The sequence below is a fragment of the Ornithodoros turicata genome, chromosome 2 (genome assembly GCF_037126465.1).
Source record: "Ornithodoros turicata isolate Travis chromosome 2, ASM3712646v1, whole genome shotgun sequence".
Lineage (NCBI taxonomy): Eukaryota > Metazoa > Arthropoda > Arachnida > Ixodida > Argasidae > Ornithodoros > Ornithodoros turicata.
The window spans coordinates 73,266,179-73,282,449 of NC_088202.1; the positions used below are offsets into that span (position 1 = coordinate 73,266,179).

The 16,271-nt window shown below is 46.4% G+C and overlaps 1 protein-coding gene across 1 annotated transcript in view; it reads right to left on the reverse strand.

The window, feature by feature from the left end:
- Positions 1–4,577: 4,577 nt before the first annotated feature.
- Positions 4,578–16,271, reverse strand: part of LOC135383711 (uncharacterized) — an 89,218-nt gene continuing 77,524 nt past the window's right edge. The window contains exon 5 of the mRNA XM_064613061.1: positions 4,578–5,357. Coding sequence (XP_064469131.1) covers positions 4,938–5,357 — 420 coding nt within the window. The 3' untranslated portion in view covers positions 4,578–4,937. The remainder of the gene's footprint in view (positions 5,358–16,271) is intronic.

Genomic DNA, 16,271 nt, shown 5'->3' on the forward strand with positions numbered 1-16,271 from the left:
CCAACGCCGTCGTCGTCGTTTCTTAACATATTCTATGTCTATGGCAATAGGACTTTGTGCTTAGGGTGCACTGCGGCCTTTCCGCTTACAGCTTATGGTTGCGATATTGGGAATATAACGTATCTTTGGTACGAAATGAGACTCACTTGTCTGCGTCTCATACGAAATGCGACTAAATTGTCAGTGTAGTAAAACAATGGAACAGGGGAAGATTCCATAGCCAGTATCTTACTGGAAGTCGAAGCCACATGTGGTTTTAGGAGCGTTGACTCACCTGAAGGAGGATCACAACTAAACTCAATGCTAGTAGTCACTCACGCGCTCTCTTCTGCGAGGTCTCACGTGAAAAGGGAAAGTGTTTAATTTGTAGTGCGTGTGCTACCAGACTTGCTCCGTGGCTGGGCCGATTTCACTCCGCACAAAGTAAACCGTGCCATTCTTTAATAGTATGCTTCATTGTACCCGCCAGTGCCTGCCACTCAAATGCATGGACAACGCTGAAAATGATTGCTCTACCACGAACAGCCGCAGTCAGTGAGATGATGGAAACATTCAACCAGGCACTCGAAGAGCTTTCTTCCAGTAGCAAACCTCAAAGCCGTTGTGAAGTACCTTGGTGTCTACCGCGTTGCACCTCATACACCTCATACATCAACGGGAATGGCACCACTTTACTAACTACGTGAAAGAAATATCAGGAGCAAGATGACATTATCGGCTTTCTCACAACAGTTTTTTTTTTTCGAAGGTTGTCCAGGGTAACAAAAGAAGCAAAGTCAGGAATTGAGCAAACGCCAATAGCCTTGTATGGGGTTCCATGGAAGAACAACGTCACCGATTCAACAGGCATCCCGGGGTCCACATGCACAAAACCAGCAGGGTGAGCAAGACACCATCATGAATAATCCAACAGCAATGCCCTGTCATTTCCACAACTGACCATGATGTGCGTAAGTACAGGTCCCGACAAAAGTTTACGGAATACTGGAGTGGTGTATATAGTCATCTGAGCGACACGGTTGCTGCAGTCAGGAGCAGATAGACTTACAAACATGTGACCGGGTACTCGACGCACTTCACAGTAAGTATGTCCACTCCCGTTCGCCGCTAGGGTGTCGCTGAGATCAAGAAATAAGTCGCTCTGGTGTCCCGTAAACATTTGTCGGGATATGTACGTAGGCGCTGGAGCCTCTGGAATAGCTTTCAGATTAACCTCTATTGGTCCAACTTTCCTTTCGCTCTCTGTAAGACGCACAAGGGAGAGTTCGATCACCCCTGAGCATGCTTTTGTTGTGTAATCACAGTCCTGCATCAGAAATGTATCGCAGAACTTTGCATAGCTCCCTTCCATGCTATTCATTTATCCCACGCATCATAATATCATCTAGGGAGTGTGGTACTCCTCTGGAGCCTTTAAACACACTTGTCATAAGTTCTAGAACGAGGATGGTGCAAATGCCAATCCGAAGCACACTCGTTTGTACCGGAACAGCTCGTCGTGCGTCGTAAGCACCGAGATTAAGACTCGGTTCAGCCTAGGGTAGTTGATGATACGCTGCCATCAAGCCTAGTTTTGAAAGCGGCTTCGGCCGGACTTGTCTGTTCAGCAACTCTCTCATATTGGGCAGCGAGTAGCAGCTCGCTGCCACTGCATTATTCGATGCACGTAAGTATATACAGAAATGCGACTATCCTTCTTTCTTCCTACAACGAATAGTGACACTGATGGTTCAGCATCGGTGGACTCGGTGGACTTAATAACTCCAATATCCCACTGTCCCTAAAGCGCCATTCAGATGGCGTCCCGTACCTACAATGGCAGAACTCCATAACGGCAAACCTGAGCGGGGCAAAAACACATAGACACCAGCTCGCCTGTGTCTACGCAGTTTTATCAGCTTTGGCAGCCTTCGAAGTTTTGGGGGTTCTGGGGACCTTATTTTCACACTGCCTTTAGCCAGACCCAGACCTGGTGTAGACAGTAAAGTGACATTCATCATCTGGTCAGGAGGCAATCCTGTTGCTGTGAGATATATTGACCAATGTCTCTAGACATTTTATTCGAGCGTCATCGATGCGCAAGTCCAATACTGCAACTTCGCCAAGTCCCAACAGTAGTTCCTTGCGAGCCAACGTAGAATAGGACTTGTCCGCAGCATGTCTTGTACCTGACAATGTGCACGATGCACCTCGCACTGAACTCGCATTTGCTTCCTTGAGTATAGTCATGGAGCTCCATGAATACAAATCCCACAAAATGATCGAGGCGGATGGCCCTGTGTCTACCAGAAACTTGACCTAATCCTTCACTTGATCCTTTTCAGCGGCATGCATTGCAACGCAGATAGCCTTTTCTCCGGATTCTGTACCTCCGGAAGTATAGTAGCAAAGTAAAGCAGTATGGGGCAGTCAAAGAGCTCCTGTCCTTGCATGACTCATCCGTCACCACTTCACGTGATGCACCATGCTGTTTGGTTGTTCCCTACACACGGCTCCGAAATTACATACTTTCCTGCACTTAAAGCATTTTTCATACATGTTCTGTTGTCGGCCCGGTAAACCAAAGATGCGATGAACGACATCATTAACAAACAGTCGCTTTCTTTCCTTTAGGTTTGACTTTCGGTGCAAGACCGTCTATTGCTCCTTCCCCCCCCCCCCTCCCTCTCTCTCTGACTGCACTATCCAACAACCTTCCGACAGCAGCCGCTTCCTCTTGCAAGATTCGCTGTTCCAAATCACCGGTTCTGTTACACATGACTAGCTATCAGCAATAGTTCTGTTTAGCATAAGCGTCGAGCCTTCTATCAGCAGTCTTTCACATACTTGCGGCAAAACAGCTTTACGGACAAGCTGGATGCATATATTCTCGTCGAGCATCGTCCCTTAACTGGAACTAACAGGGGGCCTCGGAGACCCGTAATATATTCTTTGACGCTCTACCATGACGTTGCAGCTCTCCGGGCACCTCTTTTCAAGGCTTACTTGTAGACATTGATTGCAGCTGTATCCGTGGTCGAGTGTCTTCCGCTGGCTTCCTGCGTCCGTACAGTACGAAATGAGAGCGTTGGAATACAAGACACACGTTGAGCCATAAGCCGGTTATATTAGCCAGGGACAATCGCTGGGACGTACGGAAACAATTAAAACCCTGGCATAAAAAAAAACGGAAGCGACTTTCAACAAACACCCAGGGCCACCTCCTGAATGCTACGCCCCCTTGATCCTTAAATATAGTTTCGAGCAGACGCGTCTTTTCTGATGATAGAATCTGTATAGCTTCTGAAACGTCATTTTAAATTGTTTTAACTGTTGTGCATGCCGGTGTGCCTTTTTACTAATTAAACAGAACCGACCGTGTGTAGAAATTTCGACGTTCTTCAGTTCTCAAAGCATCAGGAAGCATTGCCTTCTGTCGCTATGGCTTGTAGTAAACCCAGTCGATGGCGAGGATGTGACTCTCGAAGATATGCCGGCACTATCTCCATGGCACAGGTGGCTTCGCAAGTCGGACAAGGAATGGTGGTGCAACAGGGACAGCGGCATAACTCACGATAGTGGAGCTGGACCTAACCTGTGGAGCTGTACACTGCTGTCCAGCTCTCTACATTTTGTCTTACATAATTCTTCCTGTTTCCTGACCTTGCATTTGGTCTCCTATGGTTAACGTTTCAAAAGGTGTTATTTTTAAGCCAGTTAGTACAGGAGGGTCTTCACCCTGAACTTCATTTCCTCATAAAAAAATACTTGTCCAGCGTCACCAAGAAGCTTACTCTGTTGTTGGCTGCGCACTTTGAGAACATTTCGAATACGATTGTGAATGATCACTGTATTTAACTAGCACGTTCACTCTCATGTTCCGCGACGAGCCCCACAGCTGAATTATAAGCGGACAAACCCCCCTCTTCTTTTTCTTGGCGTTTCGACCTTTCAATTAATTTTTGCTTTATTATTCGTCAGAACTTTCATGTACAGATGAAAGATGAAAGTCACTGAAAAGGTTAGCCAGCTGTAGGGATCGAACCCACATCTTCTGGATTGCCGGTCCAGGGCTCTACCAATTGAGTTCTACCAGTTTATCTCTTGTTCATGTACAGATTACGTTCCACGCAGAGGCGCCGGCGCCGAAATAGACAACTGGGTGGATTGAAGTCCTGCTACTGAACGCATCATTAACGAAACATCTACTGCTATTATCGTAGACAACGCAGCCTCGAAGCCAGAGTGAAGTTTATTTTTGTACTTCGTTCCTCTTCTCTCACTAATTAAGGCAGTTTTCAATTCCCTATGTTTGCTACCATTCTGTATCCTGAAGCCAATCATCTCATGGACCATTGGTCATATTACCATATACACGTGCAGGTAACTTCGCTACGGCTTTCACTGCTTAAATCTAACTGTAATTTTCTTTTATATACTAAAGTAAGTTTTGCGTTGCTGAACTTAGGCGATCAATAGCACAATGGGTCAGAATTCAAGCGGGGCGGGTATACGGAGAGGGACCAGGATGCGACATACCCATCCCCCATGCATACACATGCGCTACACCAAACCAAAAACGAACCATAAAATTCACAGGCTTTTTCGATACGTTTACTTCTTACATTCTATTTTCTGTCGCAAGCCCTACTTAAGAAATGTGTGTCCCCAGGCAAACTTCGGTCCTGCATCCGCCTCCTTGTTGGAGTAGATGCCTATCACTCAAAGCAGGAATTACAGAGCAGTTGCATACACGGTGTGCTATAGTATGTGAAACCATAACATATAGCTGCCTTGCGAATCGGAATAAAGCTTCAAGCAGGTGACGAATTCGAATTATGCACAACGCGCGCCGAAATGAAGGTCGGGATCCCCAACCCGCGAAAAAATCTCTCATGGGAACAGGACAAGGTATAGTTCTTGAGTCCTAGCAGATGAAAACAATCACAAAATGGGGTTTACTTCTTGGAGGTGGGTTCAGGGGTGCCCGGCTGGCCCGGCCGTTGCCTGAGCCTGGGCCTTAGTCTCCTGCGTTTTGGCCGCTCTGTCGTTGTCGTCGTAGTCGTAGTGCTGGTCGTGGGTTCATCGTCTTCGTACTCGTACTCATACTCGTCCGGTGGTGCAGTAGAAGTTGTGGTCAATGGTGTGGGCTTCTTGCGCACTATGGACTTCCTGCGCGGAGCTGGCGTGGTCGTCGCTTTTGGAAGGGCTTCCGTAGTGGTATCCTTGTAGAGTGCTTCGTTGCGATTGTAATGCAGTTCGGATTTTTCGCATTCAACTGTGTTGATGAATCGGCAAGTGAATGTCGTCTGGTCATACAGGGTGTAGTTGGGGCAGAGGAAGTCGTATCGAAAGCCTCCAAAGCAGTAGTGGAAGAGCTGTTAAAAGAGAAAAATAACAAAGGTCACGACACTGGTACGAGTGATAAATAGCGTAAGGCAGTCACGATAGCCACGATTTCTCCCATGCATTGTTGGTGTATGTATACAGGTTACGCAGTATGTATATACCCCCCTGTCCCCCACTCCTTCCTGCTGTCCTCTCTCCATCTGTCCACGTCTGTACGCCGCTCATAGCCACAGTTGCTTCGCGGCGCTAACACGCAATCAAAAAAATTATGTATGCAGGGTGTTTATTTTTAGACCTTAGAGAATTTTTATAAAAAGGCTATGAGAGCAGCATAGATGTTCTCGCAGTTGAGTTCTACGGCCAGGCCAGGGCCAGGCGGACATCCACTAGAAGAGAGTATGTAACTACCAGATGACTAATTACCTGAAATTCATTAATTAACTTTTTAATTAATGAATTTCGGGCAAAAGCGAGATAGCAGATTGAGAGACTATTCTTATTGAACGCCATTCCACGTTTTACAAATCCTGAAACACGCGCGTGCCTTAAAATATCCACCCCCTCGAATTTTGATATGCAAATGAGCCGAAAACGAAAAAGCGCGCTTGAAGAGCGCATCACCCTCGGCTTATCTAGGACGGGAAGCGGTTTACCTGAGTGGCACCTACTCAATCATTTCCATTGCACCAAAGCACGTGGCCCTCTGATGTGTTACGAGCGCTGTACTTCCCGTGTTCCCGAACGCCGCGGTTTTGGTTTCGGCTCATTTGCATATCAAAATTCGGGGATGGATATTTTAACACACGTGCGTGTTTCGGGATTTGTTAAACGTGAAATGGCTTGTGACTAGGATAGTCTCTCAATCTGCCATCTCGGTTTTGCCCGAAATCCTCTAATTAAAAAGTTAATTAATGAATTTTAGGTAATCAGTCATCTTATAGTTGCGCACTTTCTTCGAGAGGATGTCCGTCTGGTCGTAGAATTCACCTGGGAAAACGGCATGTATGCTGCTCTTATAGCATTTTTATAAATATCCTGCATTGTATATGTATCTGTATGTACGTATATCCTGTATTGGAACAACAATGACAGAAAATGACTGAAATACACAGACAAGACATCATCACAGTGGCAATAAAGTGTTTATAAAACAATGTTGTGATAAGAACGTCCGATGTCGTAAGAACGATGTTCATAAGTGCAATCGTTCTTATGATATCCTACGAACTAGCACAACTCCACGTTTTGACGGATCGAGTACTGTGTTATGTTGTATTGTATCGTTGCATTTCAATATAGGCGGTCTGCCTATCAGAGAGGGTAGAGGAAAGCACATTATTTTATCTACTTACGACGGGTGTTCATGTCAAACCGGGACTTTCTGTCTCCTGAGTGTACAAATGGCTCGCGCTACTTCTTTCTTTCTCATCTTTCTCATCATTTTCACACGCGACAGGCCTCAGCGTTCACCACGTGGTGGTCCAAAGTTTGTGCAAAACAGACGACACGTGCTGGACAAGATGGCCAACAACGAGGTGAGCGCGCACATCGAACAGCGAATTGTCATGAAGTTTCTCGTGAATGAAGGCGTAAAGTCATCTGAAATTCACAGAAGACTTGAGGCTCAGTATGGCCACGATACACTTAGCCGCAGCAAAGCGTTTGAGTGGGGAAAACGGTTCCGAGACGGCCGTACATCAGTACAGGACGATCCCGGCCGGGGCGGCTCAGAGCTCAGTGTCAGAGTTCCTGAGATCATCCAACTTGTGGAGCGCCTGATCCTCAAGGACCAACGGATACTATGTCTCGAACTGGATCGAAGGACGGACCTTTCTGTGGGAACGTTGAACACTATCATTCATGAACACCTCCAGTTTCGGAAAGTTAGTGCCCGTTGGGTCCCGAGGCAGCTCTCCGTGTTTGACCGGCAGAGAAGACTGGAAATCTCCCAATAGCTAAGGTACCGTTTCGACAATGAAGGACAGCCGTTCCTTGATCGGATCATCAAGTGCGATGAAACGTGGGTGCACCATTCCACTCCTGAGTCTAAACGCGCATCAAAACAGTGGAAGCATCCGGGCTCGCAAGCTCCGAAGAAGTTCCGAAGCACCCTGTCTGCGGGTAAGGTCATGGCCACGGTTTTCTGGGACAAGGCTGGCGTTGTCCATGCTGATTTTCTGGTCAGTGGTACCACCATCAATAGTGCATATTACTGCCAGTTTCTCAGGGATGTGCATAAGGCGCTGAAGCAAAAGCGGCCGGGCCTCATCACCAAGGAGTCCTCCTCCTACAGGACAATGCACGCCCGCATACCGCGCATCTCACGACACGCACCTTACAGGAACTGGCTGGGAGTTGCAGCAACGTCCCCCTTACAGTCCAGACCTCGCCCCCAGCGATTTTCATCTCTTTGGGTCACTGAAGGCGTTCCTTAGGGGCCGTCACTTCAGCTGCGACGACGAGGTCAAGAATGCGGTCCGATCATGGGTGCTACGCGCCGGCAAGGCTTTCTACGCTGCTGGCATCCAAGCCCTCGTGAAACGCTGGGACAAGTGCATTAGTGCAGCTGGAGATTACGTTGAAAAATACAACTAATTTCTCGCCTGTAAGTTCATTTCACTTTTGCGAAAAATGAAAAGTCCCGGTTTGACTTGAACACCCCTCGTATGTTCAAATATATATATATATATATATATAGAGAGAGAGAGAGAGAGAGATAGGGGAGAAAAGACACCAGAGACTGAAGTAGGGAGTAGGGGAAGTTATTTATTAAGTTGGCATTTAAACTAAGGGTCTGGGGAAGTCTACGTTTCGGCGGAAGCTCCGCCTTCTTCGGGACTGAGAGGAAAATCTCTGTACAAGGTCTTTTAAAAGGTTACAAAAGTGTCGTCACAGTTGGTACAATTCCAATTGTACCAACTGTGACGACACCCCTGCAACCTTCCAAAAGACCCTGCACAGAGATTCTCCTCTCAGTCCCGAAGAAGGCGGAGCCTCCGCCGAAACGTAGACTTCCCCAGTAGACCTCGTCTTCCGTAGACCTCGTAGACGTAGACGTAGACGTAGACCTCCGCCTTCTTCGGGACTGAGAGGAGAATCTCTGTGCAGGGTCTTTTGGAAGGTTGCAGGGGTGTCGTCACAGTTGGTACAATTGGAATTGTACCAACTGTGACGACACTTTTGTAACCTTTTAAAAGACCTTGTACAGAGATTTTCCTCTCAGTCCCGAAGAAGGCGGAGCTTCCGCCGAAACGTAGACTTCCCCAGACCCTTAGTTTAAATGCCAACTTAATAAATAACTTCCCCTACTCCCTACTTCAGTCTCTGGTGTCTTTTCTCCCCTATCTATATTCAACTTCCTGGTCGTTCGAACCTAAATTTTGTAGCGTATATATATATATATATATATACATACTACTGGCATTTACAGGCCCGAGTCGGAGTTGTAGTACAGGGTGACAAGAAGACAGAAAAGGAAAACAGAATTTAAAACAAAAAGTGTACATAGTTACATCTGATTATGTCTTATGTCCTCGGACATGTGAGACAAGATCACTGGAAGATGAATAATTCCACCGTTGGAGAATCAACCACATTCTGAAGGACTGTGTTCCATGCAGATATCTCCCGCGGGAAAAATGAAAATTTACAACAGACATTTTTTTTGCATTAAATTGTTTGAACTGCAAAGAGCGAGACTGCAGTGTGGAAGGCCGCAGGTAAGCCGAAACATCTATCTTTAATTTTTTATGGATAGCCACCGATACAAAGGTTACAGCTACAAATGCACAAGTTCGCCTTAAAAGGCAGCCTAGAAACCCTGCACAAGAAGATCTAGTACTGCGGAAGACGATTACTAGAAAGAAAAATCATTCGGCACAAAACCGTCGAAATCCACCCCTTATCAAGAGGAGACAAGTTATGAAGGTACTCCTAAACAGCACCACCTTAGCTTTCCCTTTGAAAAGAATTGTTTTTGATGTCGTTTTTCCTTTTTCTTTTTTTTTCTGTGTGTATGTAGTATTTTTACGGTTTCGCTTCTCATGCCTTCGTTTATGAGCACTTTTCTTTTCGTTTTCTCCTTTTTTTTTCTTTTTTTTTTTTGCTGTGAAGAACCGGTACATCGGAAATGTCCTCCGCGATAGGATAGGATGTGTCGCTTGATGTGTGAGAGTCGCTGTCTATGTCGTACGCTTGCGCGGAAGTCTTCTGCCCTCAAATGTAGTTGTTCGTATGTGGCATCTGAGATTTCGAATTTGGTCCCTATTATGTTTTTCGCCAACATCAACATCGAATTTGGTCAAAACAATAATTTACCGCTTTGCGCAGTTCGTTCATCCAATTTAGTAGTCTGAACTCAAGATATGGGTTTGTCAAGTGAATAAACTGAAACATGTCCTGGACGTTTCTAATGCATAGCGTGGGGAAGGCTAGGCCGAAGAAGCTGATACACCCTAATTTCGGCTTGGCATTCCGACAATATATAACATAAGATTCGCGATCTGATAAAATCCCAGTTCTTGAAGGAATAACTTCTGAAACGTTGTCATAACTCTGCAGTCAAGAATGCCGCCTGCGCATGGGTGAGTTTGCAATTTTCTCCGGTCATCCTGTCCACTGTGAAAACGATGTGAAGACGAACACTGTGGACAAGGTGAATCAGCTGGGAATGGCGTGATCCTCCTGGCAAACACCAGTGGGAATCATTATTTGATGCCCACTGGTGTGATCCTCCTGGCAAACAACAGTGGGGATGATTATTTGTTGCCTGCCCGCAGCTGAGTTGCAGTCTTCTCTAAGGTTGACTTGGCTATATTTTCTTCTCACTTCCGAAGAAAACATTTGTACGTCAGTAATACTCAGTCTTTGATAGTGTCGTCAGTGATAAATGTCGTGTGATCCACATACGCAAAAACGTCACATACCGCTGTCATTTTGTCTGTCACTCACGCCGCCAAGTATTTACACGCGCTCAGCTCTCTCCAAGTGTTCATACTACTACAACCTCGATTCAAATGTCCTCCAAGAAAACAACCAATCATCGGGGATTCTTTAGAGCGTCACCGATGACTGTTGTTGCCAGCACACCTTTGCTTTGAAAGTATGGTACGAATAATTGAAATTTTGTTTCTTTGATAACAATGTCATTTTTTTACAGAATAACATGCGTACTTATATTTATAACTATAGGCAATTGAACGTTGCCATTTCCCAAAGAAGCTTGCTGCATGATCATATCCCTTTAAGAGGGCAATGTGAGCACAATACTTCTCTGCGCAAGCTTCACATATAACTGACACTAAGGTGGCAAATAGACATAAATCGATAGGGAAACCTTTACACCTTAGCGCTAAACCTCAAATGTAGCATAAGTGGCAATTACCGCCAACCTAAAATGGAGCATGCGTATTGATGGTATGCTGAATGAAGCTACAAGAAGGCTGTGTTTTCTGCGTCCTAAAATACCGATGTATACCGACTTTAGCAGCGTAGATGCTTAGAGGATAGTGAATAACCCATGTATCTTAGTTTGGAGTGCGCCGTCTGTAATTCAAGGGCGATCAGCCCCATGTGTAGCACAGGTGATTTCCATAAAACGTCCTCCGTCATGATTACGATCAAAGGCCTCGAAGTGGAACCATTACACTACCGACATGAAATAGCGCGCTTAAAGTTTATTTGCTCGTTGCATAAGCGTAAGTGTAAATCTCGTTGCATAATGAAAGGCGCGGATAAGGAGCTCTTTTCTCACGAGGTTAAATCGGGAGAAATGCATTAACCCGTTTACAACACACGTTGATGTATTTAGGTTCCCGCGTCCTTCTTTCCCCATCGCAATCCATTCCATCACGTAAACAAGAAGGCCCCATCAGAAGCACTCAATGAATGATACCGGTATGTTTCGCGCTGACCCGAAACTGCCGCAATTTCCCTTCGTGTGCGATGGAGTGTCCCGGCTTACAGAACTCAAACAGCAAGAGCACTGCTAAATTCCGCAGTGCAAAACTACTGCGGAGAAGAATATTCGATGTCGAGAAGGGAACGAGGAAAAGGTACTATCACAGGAGCGGCGTGAACGAAAACAACGAATACAGCGGGAAACGACACACAAGTTATATTATGTGTGCAATTTTTGCAGCGTGCATCGTGGAAGAAGGCATGAAGCAGGTTGACTTATTCATCGGCAATCATTCTTTTCTCCGCCATCTCGAAGACGACGCGAGCTCCTCTACAGGTAGTTGGAGAGGTGAATTCCCAATGACGACGATGAAGGGATGATGATTATTATTGGTGGTGGTGGTGATTCCCAGAAAAAGCGTTTGCAAACACAGAGTTGTCATAAAGCATACAAACACTTGATCAACAAAACCCACAACCACCCGTAGTTTCAACACTTGTTGTCTGCATCAATGTCTCGGGTAAATTTCACCACGGCGGAGAACGCCCGCTGGCTGACATTGGGATACCAGGGCACAAGCATTCCTGCAACCAGAGAGTCGAAGCGAAACGTTTATCGGTTCGGTTCGGGTTTAGGTTCGACGATAATGGTTTAGTTCTGGTTCAGCTCCAAGCATATAGCAGTCAACCAGGCCTGCTACCTTGGCCTAAGCTATTTATGACATTGAAATTATTAATTACCAGTCAGGAGACGCGGATACACGTTAATCAGCAAACGAAGCTTCATAGTAGTTGGATTGGAATGGTGCGATTCTGAGCCCGGAGTCTTTATCTAAAAGGCGCGTTATCCTCTCATCACTGACGACGGTGCAACTGGGAGATGAAACGTGATGGGGGAGATCGTACCAAAGCAGTATGGAGGGTATGCAATGATGTACAGGATGAGCCCCACCGACAACCCGCCAAAAAGCGCAAGATGCTGGTACGCGCATGCAACTTGGTCTTAAGGCTTAAGACTTCAGGTCTCCTCGAGAGCGAACGATTGACAATGACCCCAAGGAACCGGTGATATGTAACTCGTGACACAGCACGTCCATTTACCTCCAGCAGGTGCCTGGGCAGCCATTTCCGCGTGTCTTTACCGGAGAGACGTCCATACCCCGCTCTGTGACAAACCTCATCACCAATCCTGCAGCCGAGACTACAGTGCGGGCCATTGCTTTCACGAAGACGAAAAACAGATATCATCCGCAATAAGACTGACCGTAGCAACTGTGGCAGGAACGAGAGTACAACATTGAAGAGCAAAGAGCTGAGAGCACCACCTTGAGGCACCCCCGTTTCCTGTACATGCAACTGACTGTCACCGCTGCCTGAGCGCATGAACACCTTACGACCCTGCAGATATGAAGGTGAATCAGCATGAAATCCGCACGTTGCTCGCAATCGGAAGTAAAGAGTACGTAAATAGGCCGCTATGACTAGGCCTATGAAAGCTAAATGGCCTGTTGGGCGCAAATAGGATTTCCATAGATTCTTAGACTTCACTTTAGTGGCTAGAGTGAGAAAACGTTCCACATCTTGCTGCGTGAAGGCATGGGAGAGGCGGTTGCCTTGTGCTGAGCCACTCTTCTAATGGTGTCCGCCATTTCATTTCCTGGGATAGCACAATGAGAAGTAACATTGGAGCATCACGGATATTACACTGTCTACTATTTTAGATCGGTAACGTATAGTCTGTAGACTAGGAAGTTGTTGATGTCCGGAAATTTCAGAAGTTGACTGGCTGCTTTCGGTATCCATGTGAGCTAATGTAGTTGAATGTCTTGCAGATGGCACGTAGCCATTCGCATTTGTTGGGGAGGCCCTGTGCGAGAGCCGGTAGCCTTCGGGGAATGCAGCACAGTGACCACACTGTGGCATCAATTTTCTCGGCTTCGGAGTATAATTGTCAAGAGGGTGAGAGACGGCTGACATCTTGAGAGCGGCTGTCCATTTTCTTTTTAATGAAGGGACATCAAGGGTTAGTGTGACAGTATGAAGCGGCCAAGGAGCCAAATTGGCGGTAGAAATCTAAGCTTCTTCCAATGCCTGGGGAAATTCTGGGCCAGGTTTTGAAAGCAGGCGTGCAATGATGAATGGTTTCGATTTCGGAGCTTGTGTACTGGAAGGTGGGAACGGTGTCTGGTGATCCCACTGGTGATGCATGGCTGAAACCCATCGTCGCGAAGAACATTTATTGGACGTTCCCTAGCTTCTGCGAGTACCAGATTTCTTCTTGTCAGGCTTGGCAGCCCAATGATGGAGCACTGACCTTGAGCCATGATGGACTGGTGCTCTTTCTCTTTGAAGGGCAGGAAACCATGCATAACAGTGTGACACCATGACAGTTTTTTTTTTTTTTCTGATAAGAGAAAGGCAGAGGATGCGAAGAGCTGTGGTAGTTCTCTGCTTCCTTTTGGCACGCAGATGACAATAAGGATATAGGTTTTGCACGAATACATACACCTTCAACTTCATCGCTCCAAGTTAAATTTCAAGGAATCTGCACTTTGTTACGTGCTTAGCAGGTATAGTGCTTGAGAACGCGCCCTTTTCCAGTCATTTAGCTGTGAAAGGTAAGCGAACTGTTTTCATGAGGGATACATCCATCTCTCTCTCTCTCTCTTCCAGGAATAGTGCCAATCGACGTACGACTGTGCTGGAATCTGTTTTTCTGGTGGATTGCTTGTGTACCGCTTGCCCAGAAGCAGATGTCGTCAGCGTCTGTACATCGTGCAGGGTGCTGCAGAGAGGAACATCTTAATAACCTGAGTCATAAAAACGTTGAAAAGAAAGAGGCTGAGAACTCTCCTTTGGGATCCACCGTTGCCCTAGGCAGGGCCGGCGTCTACTTTTTGGTCCTTGGGGCACACTCCGAGATTTGCTCTCCCCCCCCCCCCCCCTCGCTTGTACCACACAATCCAACAGCTCCCGCGGCATAGCGGTTAGGAAGATCGCTTTCCACGCCGAGACTGGGAGGTGACACGAGTTCGAATCCTGTCACCGGCTGTGCTGTCTGAGGTTTTCCCTGGGTTTTCCGAAGACTTTCCAGACGAATGTCGGCACAGTTCCCCCTGAAGTCGGCCCAAGACCGCCTGTCCCCCACTCCTTCCTGCTGTCCTCTCTCCATCTGTCCACGTCTGTACGCCGCTCATAGCCACAGTTCCTTCGCGGCGCTAACACGGAATTAACAAAAAAAGAAAACACACAATCTCTTTGGCCGTGCGTTCCTAAGCACATGACGCCCCGAAACGAAACACGGCACAACGGAATTAATGGAAGGCGTACAACATGGCATTTTTACTTCATACGCACGTTGGTTTAGAACAGCGTCCATTTTATGACCCACAGTCATCGGTTTGTGGGACGCCAAACACTATGAACTCCTAGCCTTCCGGCCGTCATTTTTGCGCCCCCTCGGCGGATGTCTGGGGGGGGGGGGGGGATTGCCCCCCCCCCCCCCCGTAACGGTAACATGTTTGCAACGCAGAGTTGTCTGGAAGAAGAGCGGGAAGGAAACAGGAAGGGTCGGGAGAGCTCCCTTCTTCCGTCGCATCTTGCATGTAATTTGACAGAGAATTGAGCTCCGTCGACAATTTTTCCGTCTCGAAACGACGTTTTTCGCGTATATTTTTCCGCTATGCATTACCAAAGTAGTAGCGAATGTATTTTACAATGCAGTGGGGCAAATCCGACCTGAGCTTTCTGTTCCTGTCAAAAAAACGTGACGTTGACTTGGCAAATTTCGGAGATGAATTGGGAAAAAATTTCACACGAATTAAAATTGATAAAAGCGCTCAGAAGTAATGGCAAAATCTTCCCCGAGATAAATAGTGTTGGCCCCATAATGCTCAGACAAATATATTTTTAATACGATTTATTTTATTTTATTTATTTTCTTACTGTTTTTTTTTTTTTTTCAGGTTAGGTGAAACATCCTCTATAGAGGCCTGTCACGAAATCTTAGCGCGTCACGACATTTGATAAATTTTCTTACAACTGGTATCATTTGCGTCGGCAAAGAATGATGCATTCCATACTATTTACTAAGCAGCTCCTATATTGCTCTCTGAGTCCTTCTTTCTTTCTTTTCCAATCCAATCCTTCGGGCTCTAGTGACTTGAGGATGGGGGACGATGTTTCACTTCCCTAGTTAGTGTTCCAGGTGGTGTTAAACATTTGGAAGAAGATATCTGTTGCTCTACGACCCACGTTTGCAATGCACTAGTAGGAGATGCCGTCTGGTCCGGGTGACGTTCTCTTTTCACCGTTCCTCTGATTGCATATTTGACTTCAGTGAGTGTAATAGGGCAATCCAAGTCTTGATTTGGTTGTCCTGCTGGTCTTAGAGGTCACGTCTATACTTTCTTTGATGGTTACCGCGAAATCTGTTATAAAGATTAAACTTGCTAAGTCAGAAAGGGGACAGACCGTCTATGAAGAAACAATCGGAATCAATAAGCTAAACTAAAATACAAGTAGAGCCAAAGGTGTGTAGCAGAATTCATTCGAGAGAATAGAATGATTGGGTATATTGGAATGAGTTGGGAAGAGAAATACCGTATTTTCACGCGTATTAGCCGCACCGCAGATAAGCCGCAGGGCTCGTTTTTAGATACATTTTGAAAATGTTTTTGCAGATAAGCCGCACTCGCAGATAAGCCGCGGGCAATACGAGACGACTGATTTGTGCGACAAAGGAGACCATAGAGAAGGCCATAAACCCTGTGGTCCATACTCCGGGATCGGCACAGTGTACATAGAGGAGGTCAGTTCTGGAGTTCTACCAAGATCGGATTGTGCCCTTGTCGGGTGTTTTTCGTGGACTGATGGGTCAATGATCTTCCAGAAGACGTGAATGACTGTCACCACTTTCCTTAAAGCTGCTTGGGGGAATGCACCAGGAAGATCAATCTACTCGAATGTGGACCCGTCCCTGTTACGCACTGTTCGTGCATCGGCAGGGCAGTGCTGTTCCAGAGACACTGTCGGCCCTTTCGTTA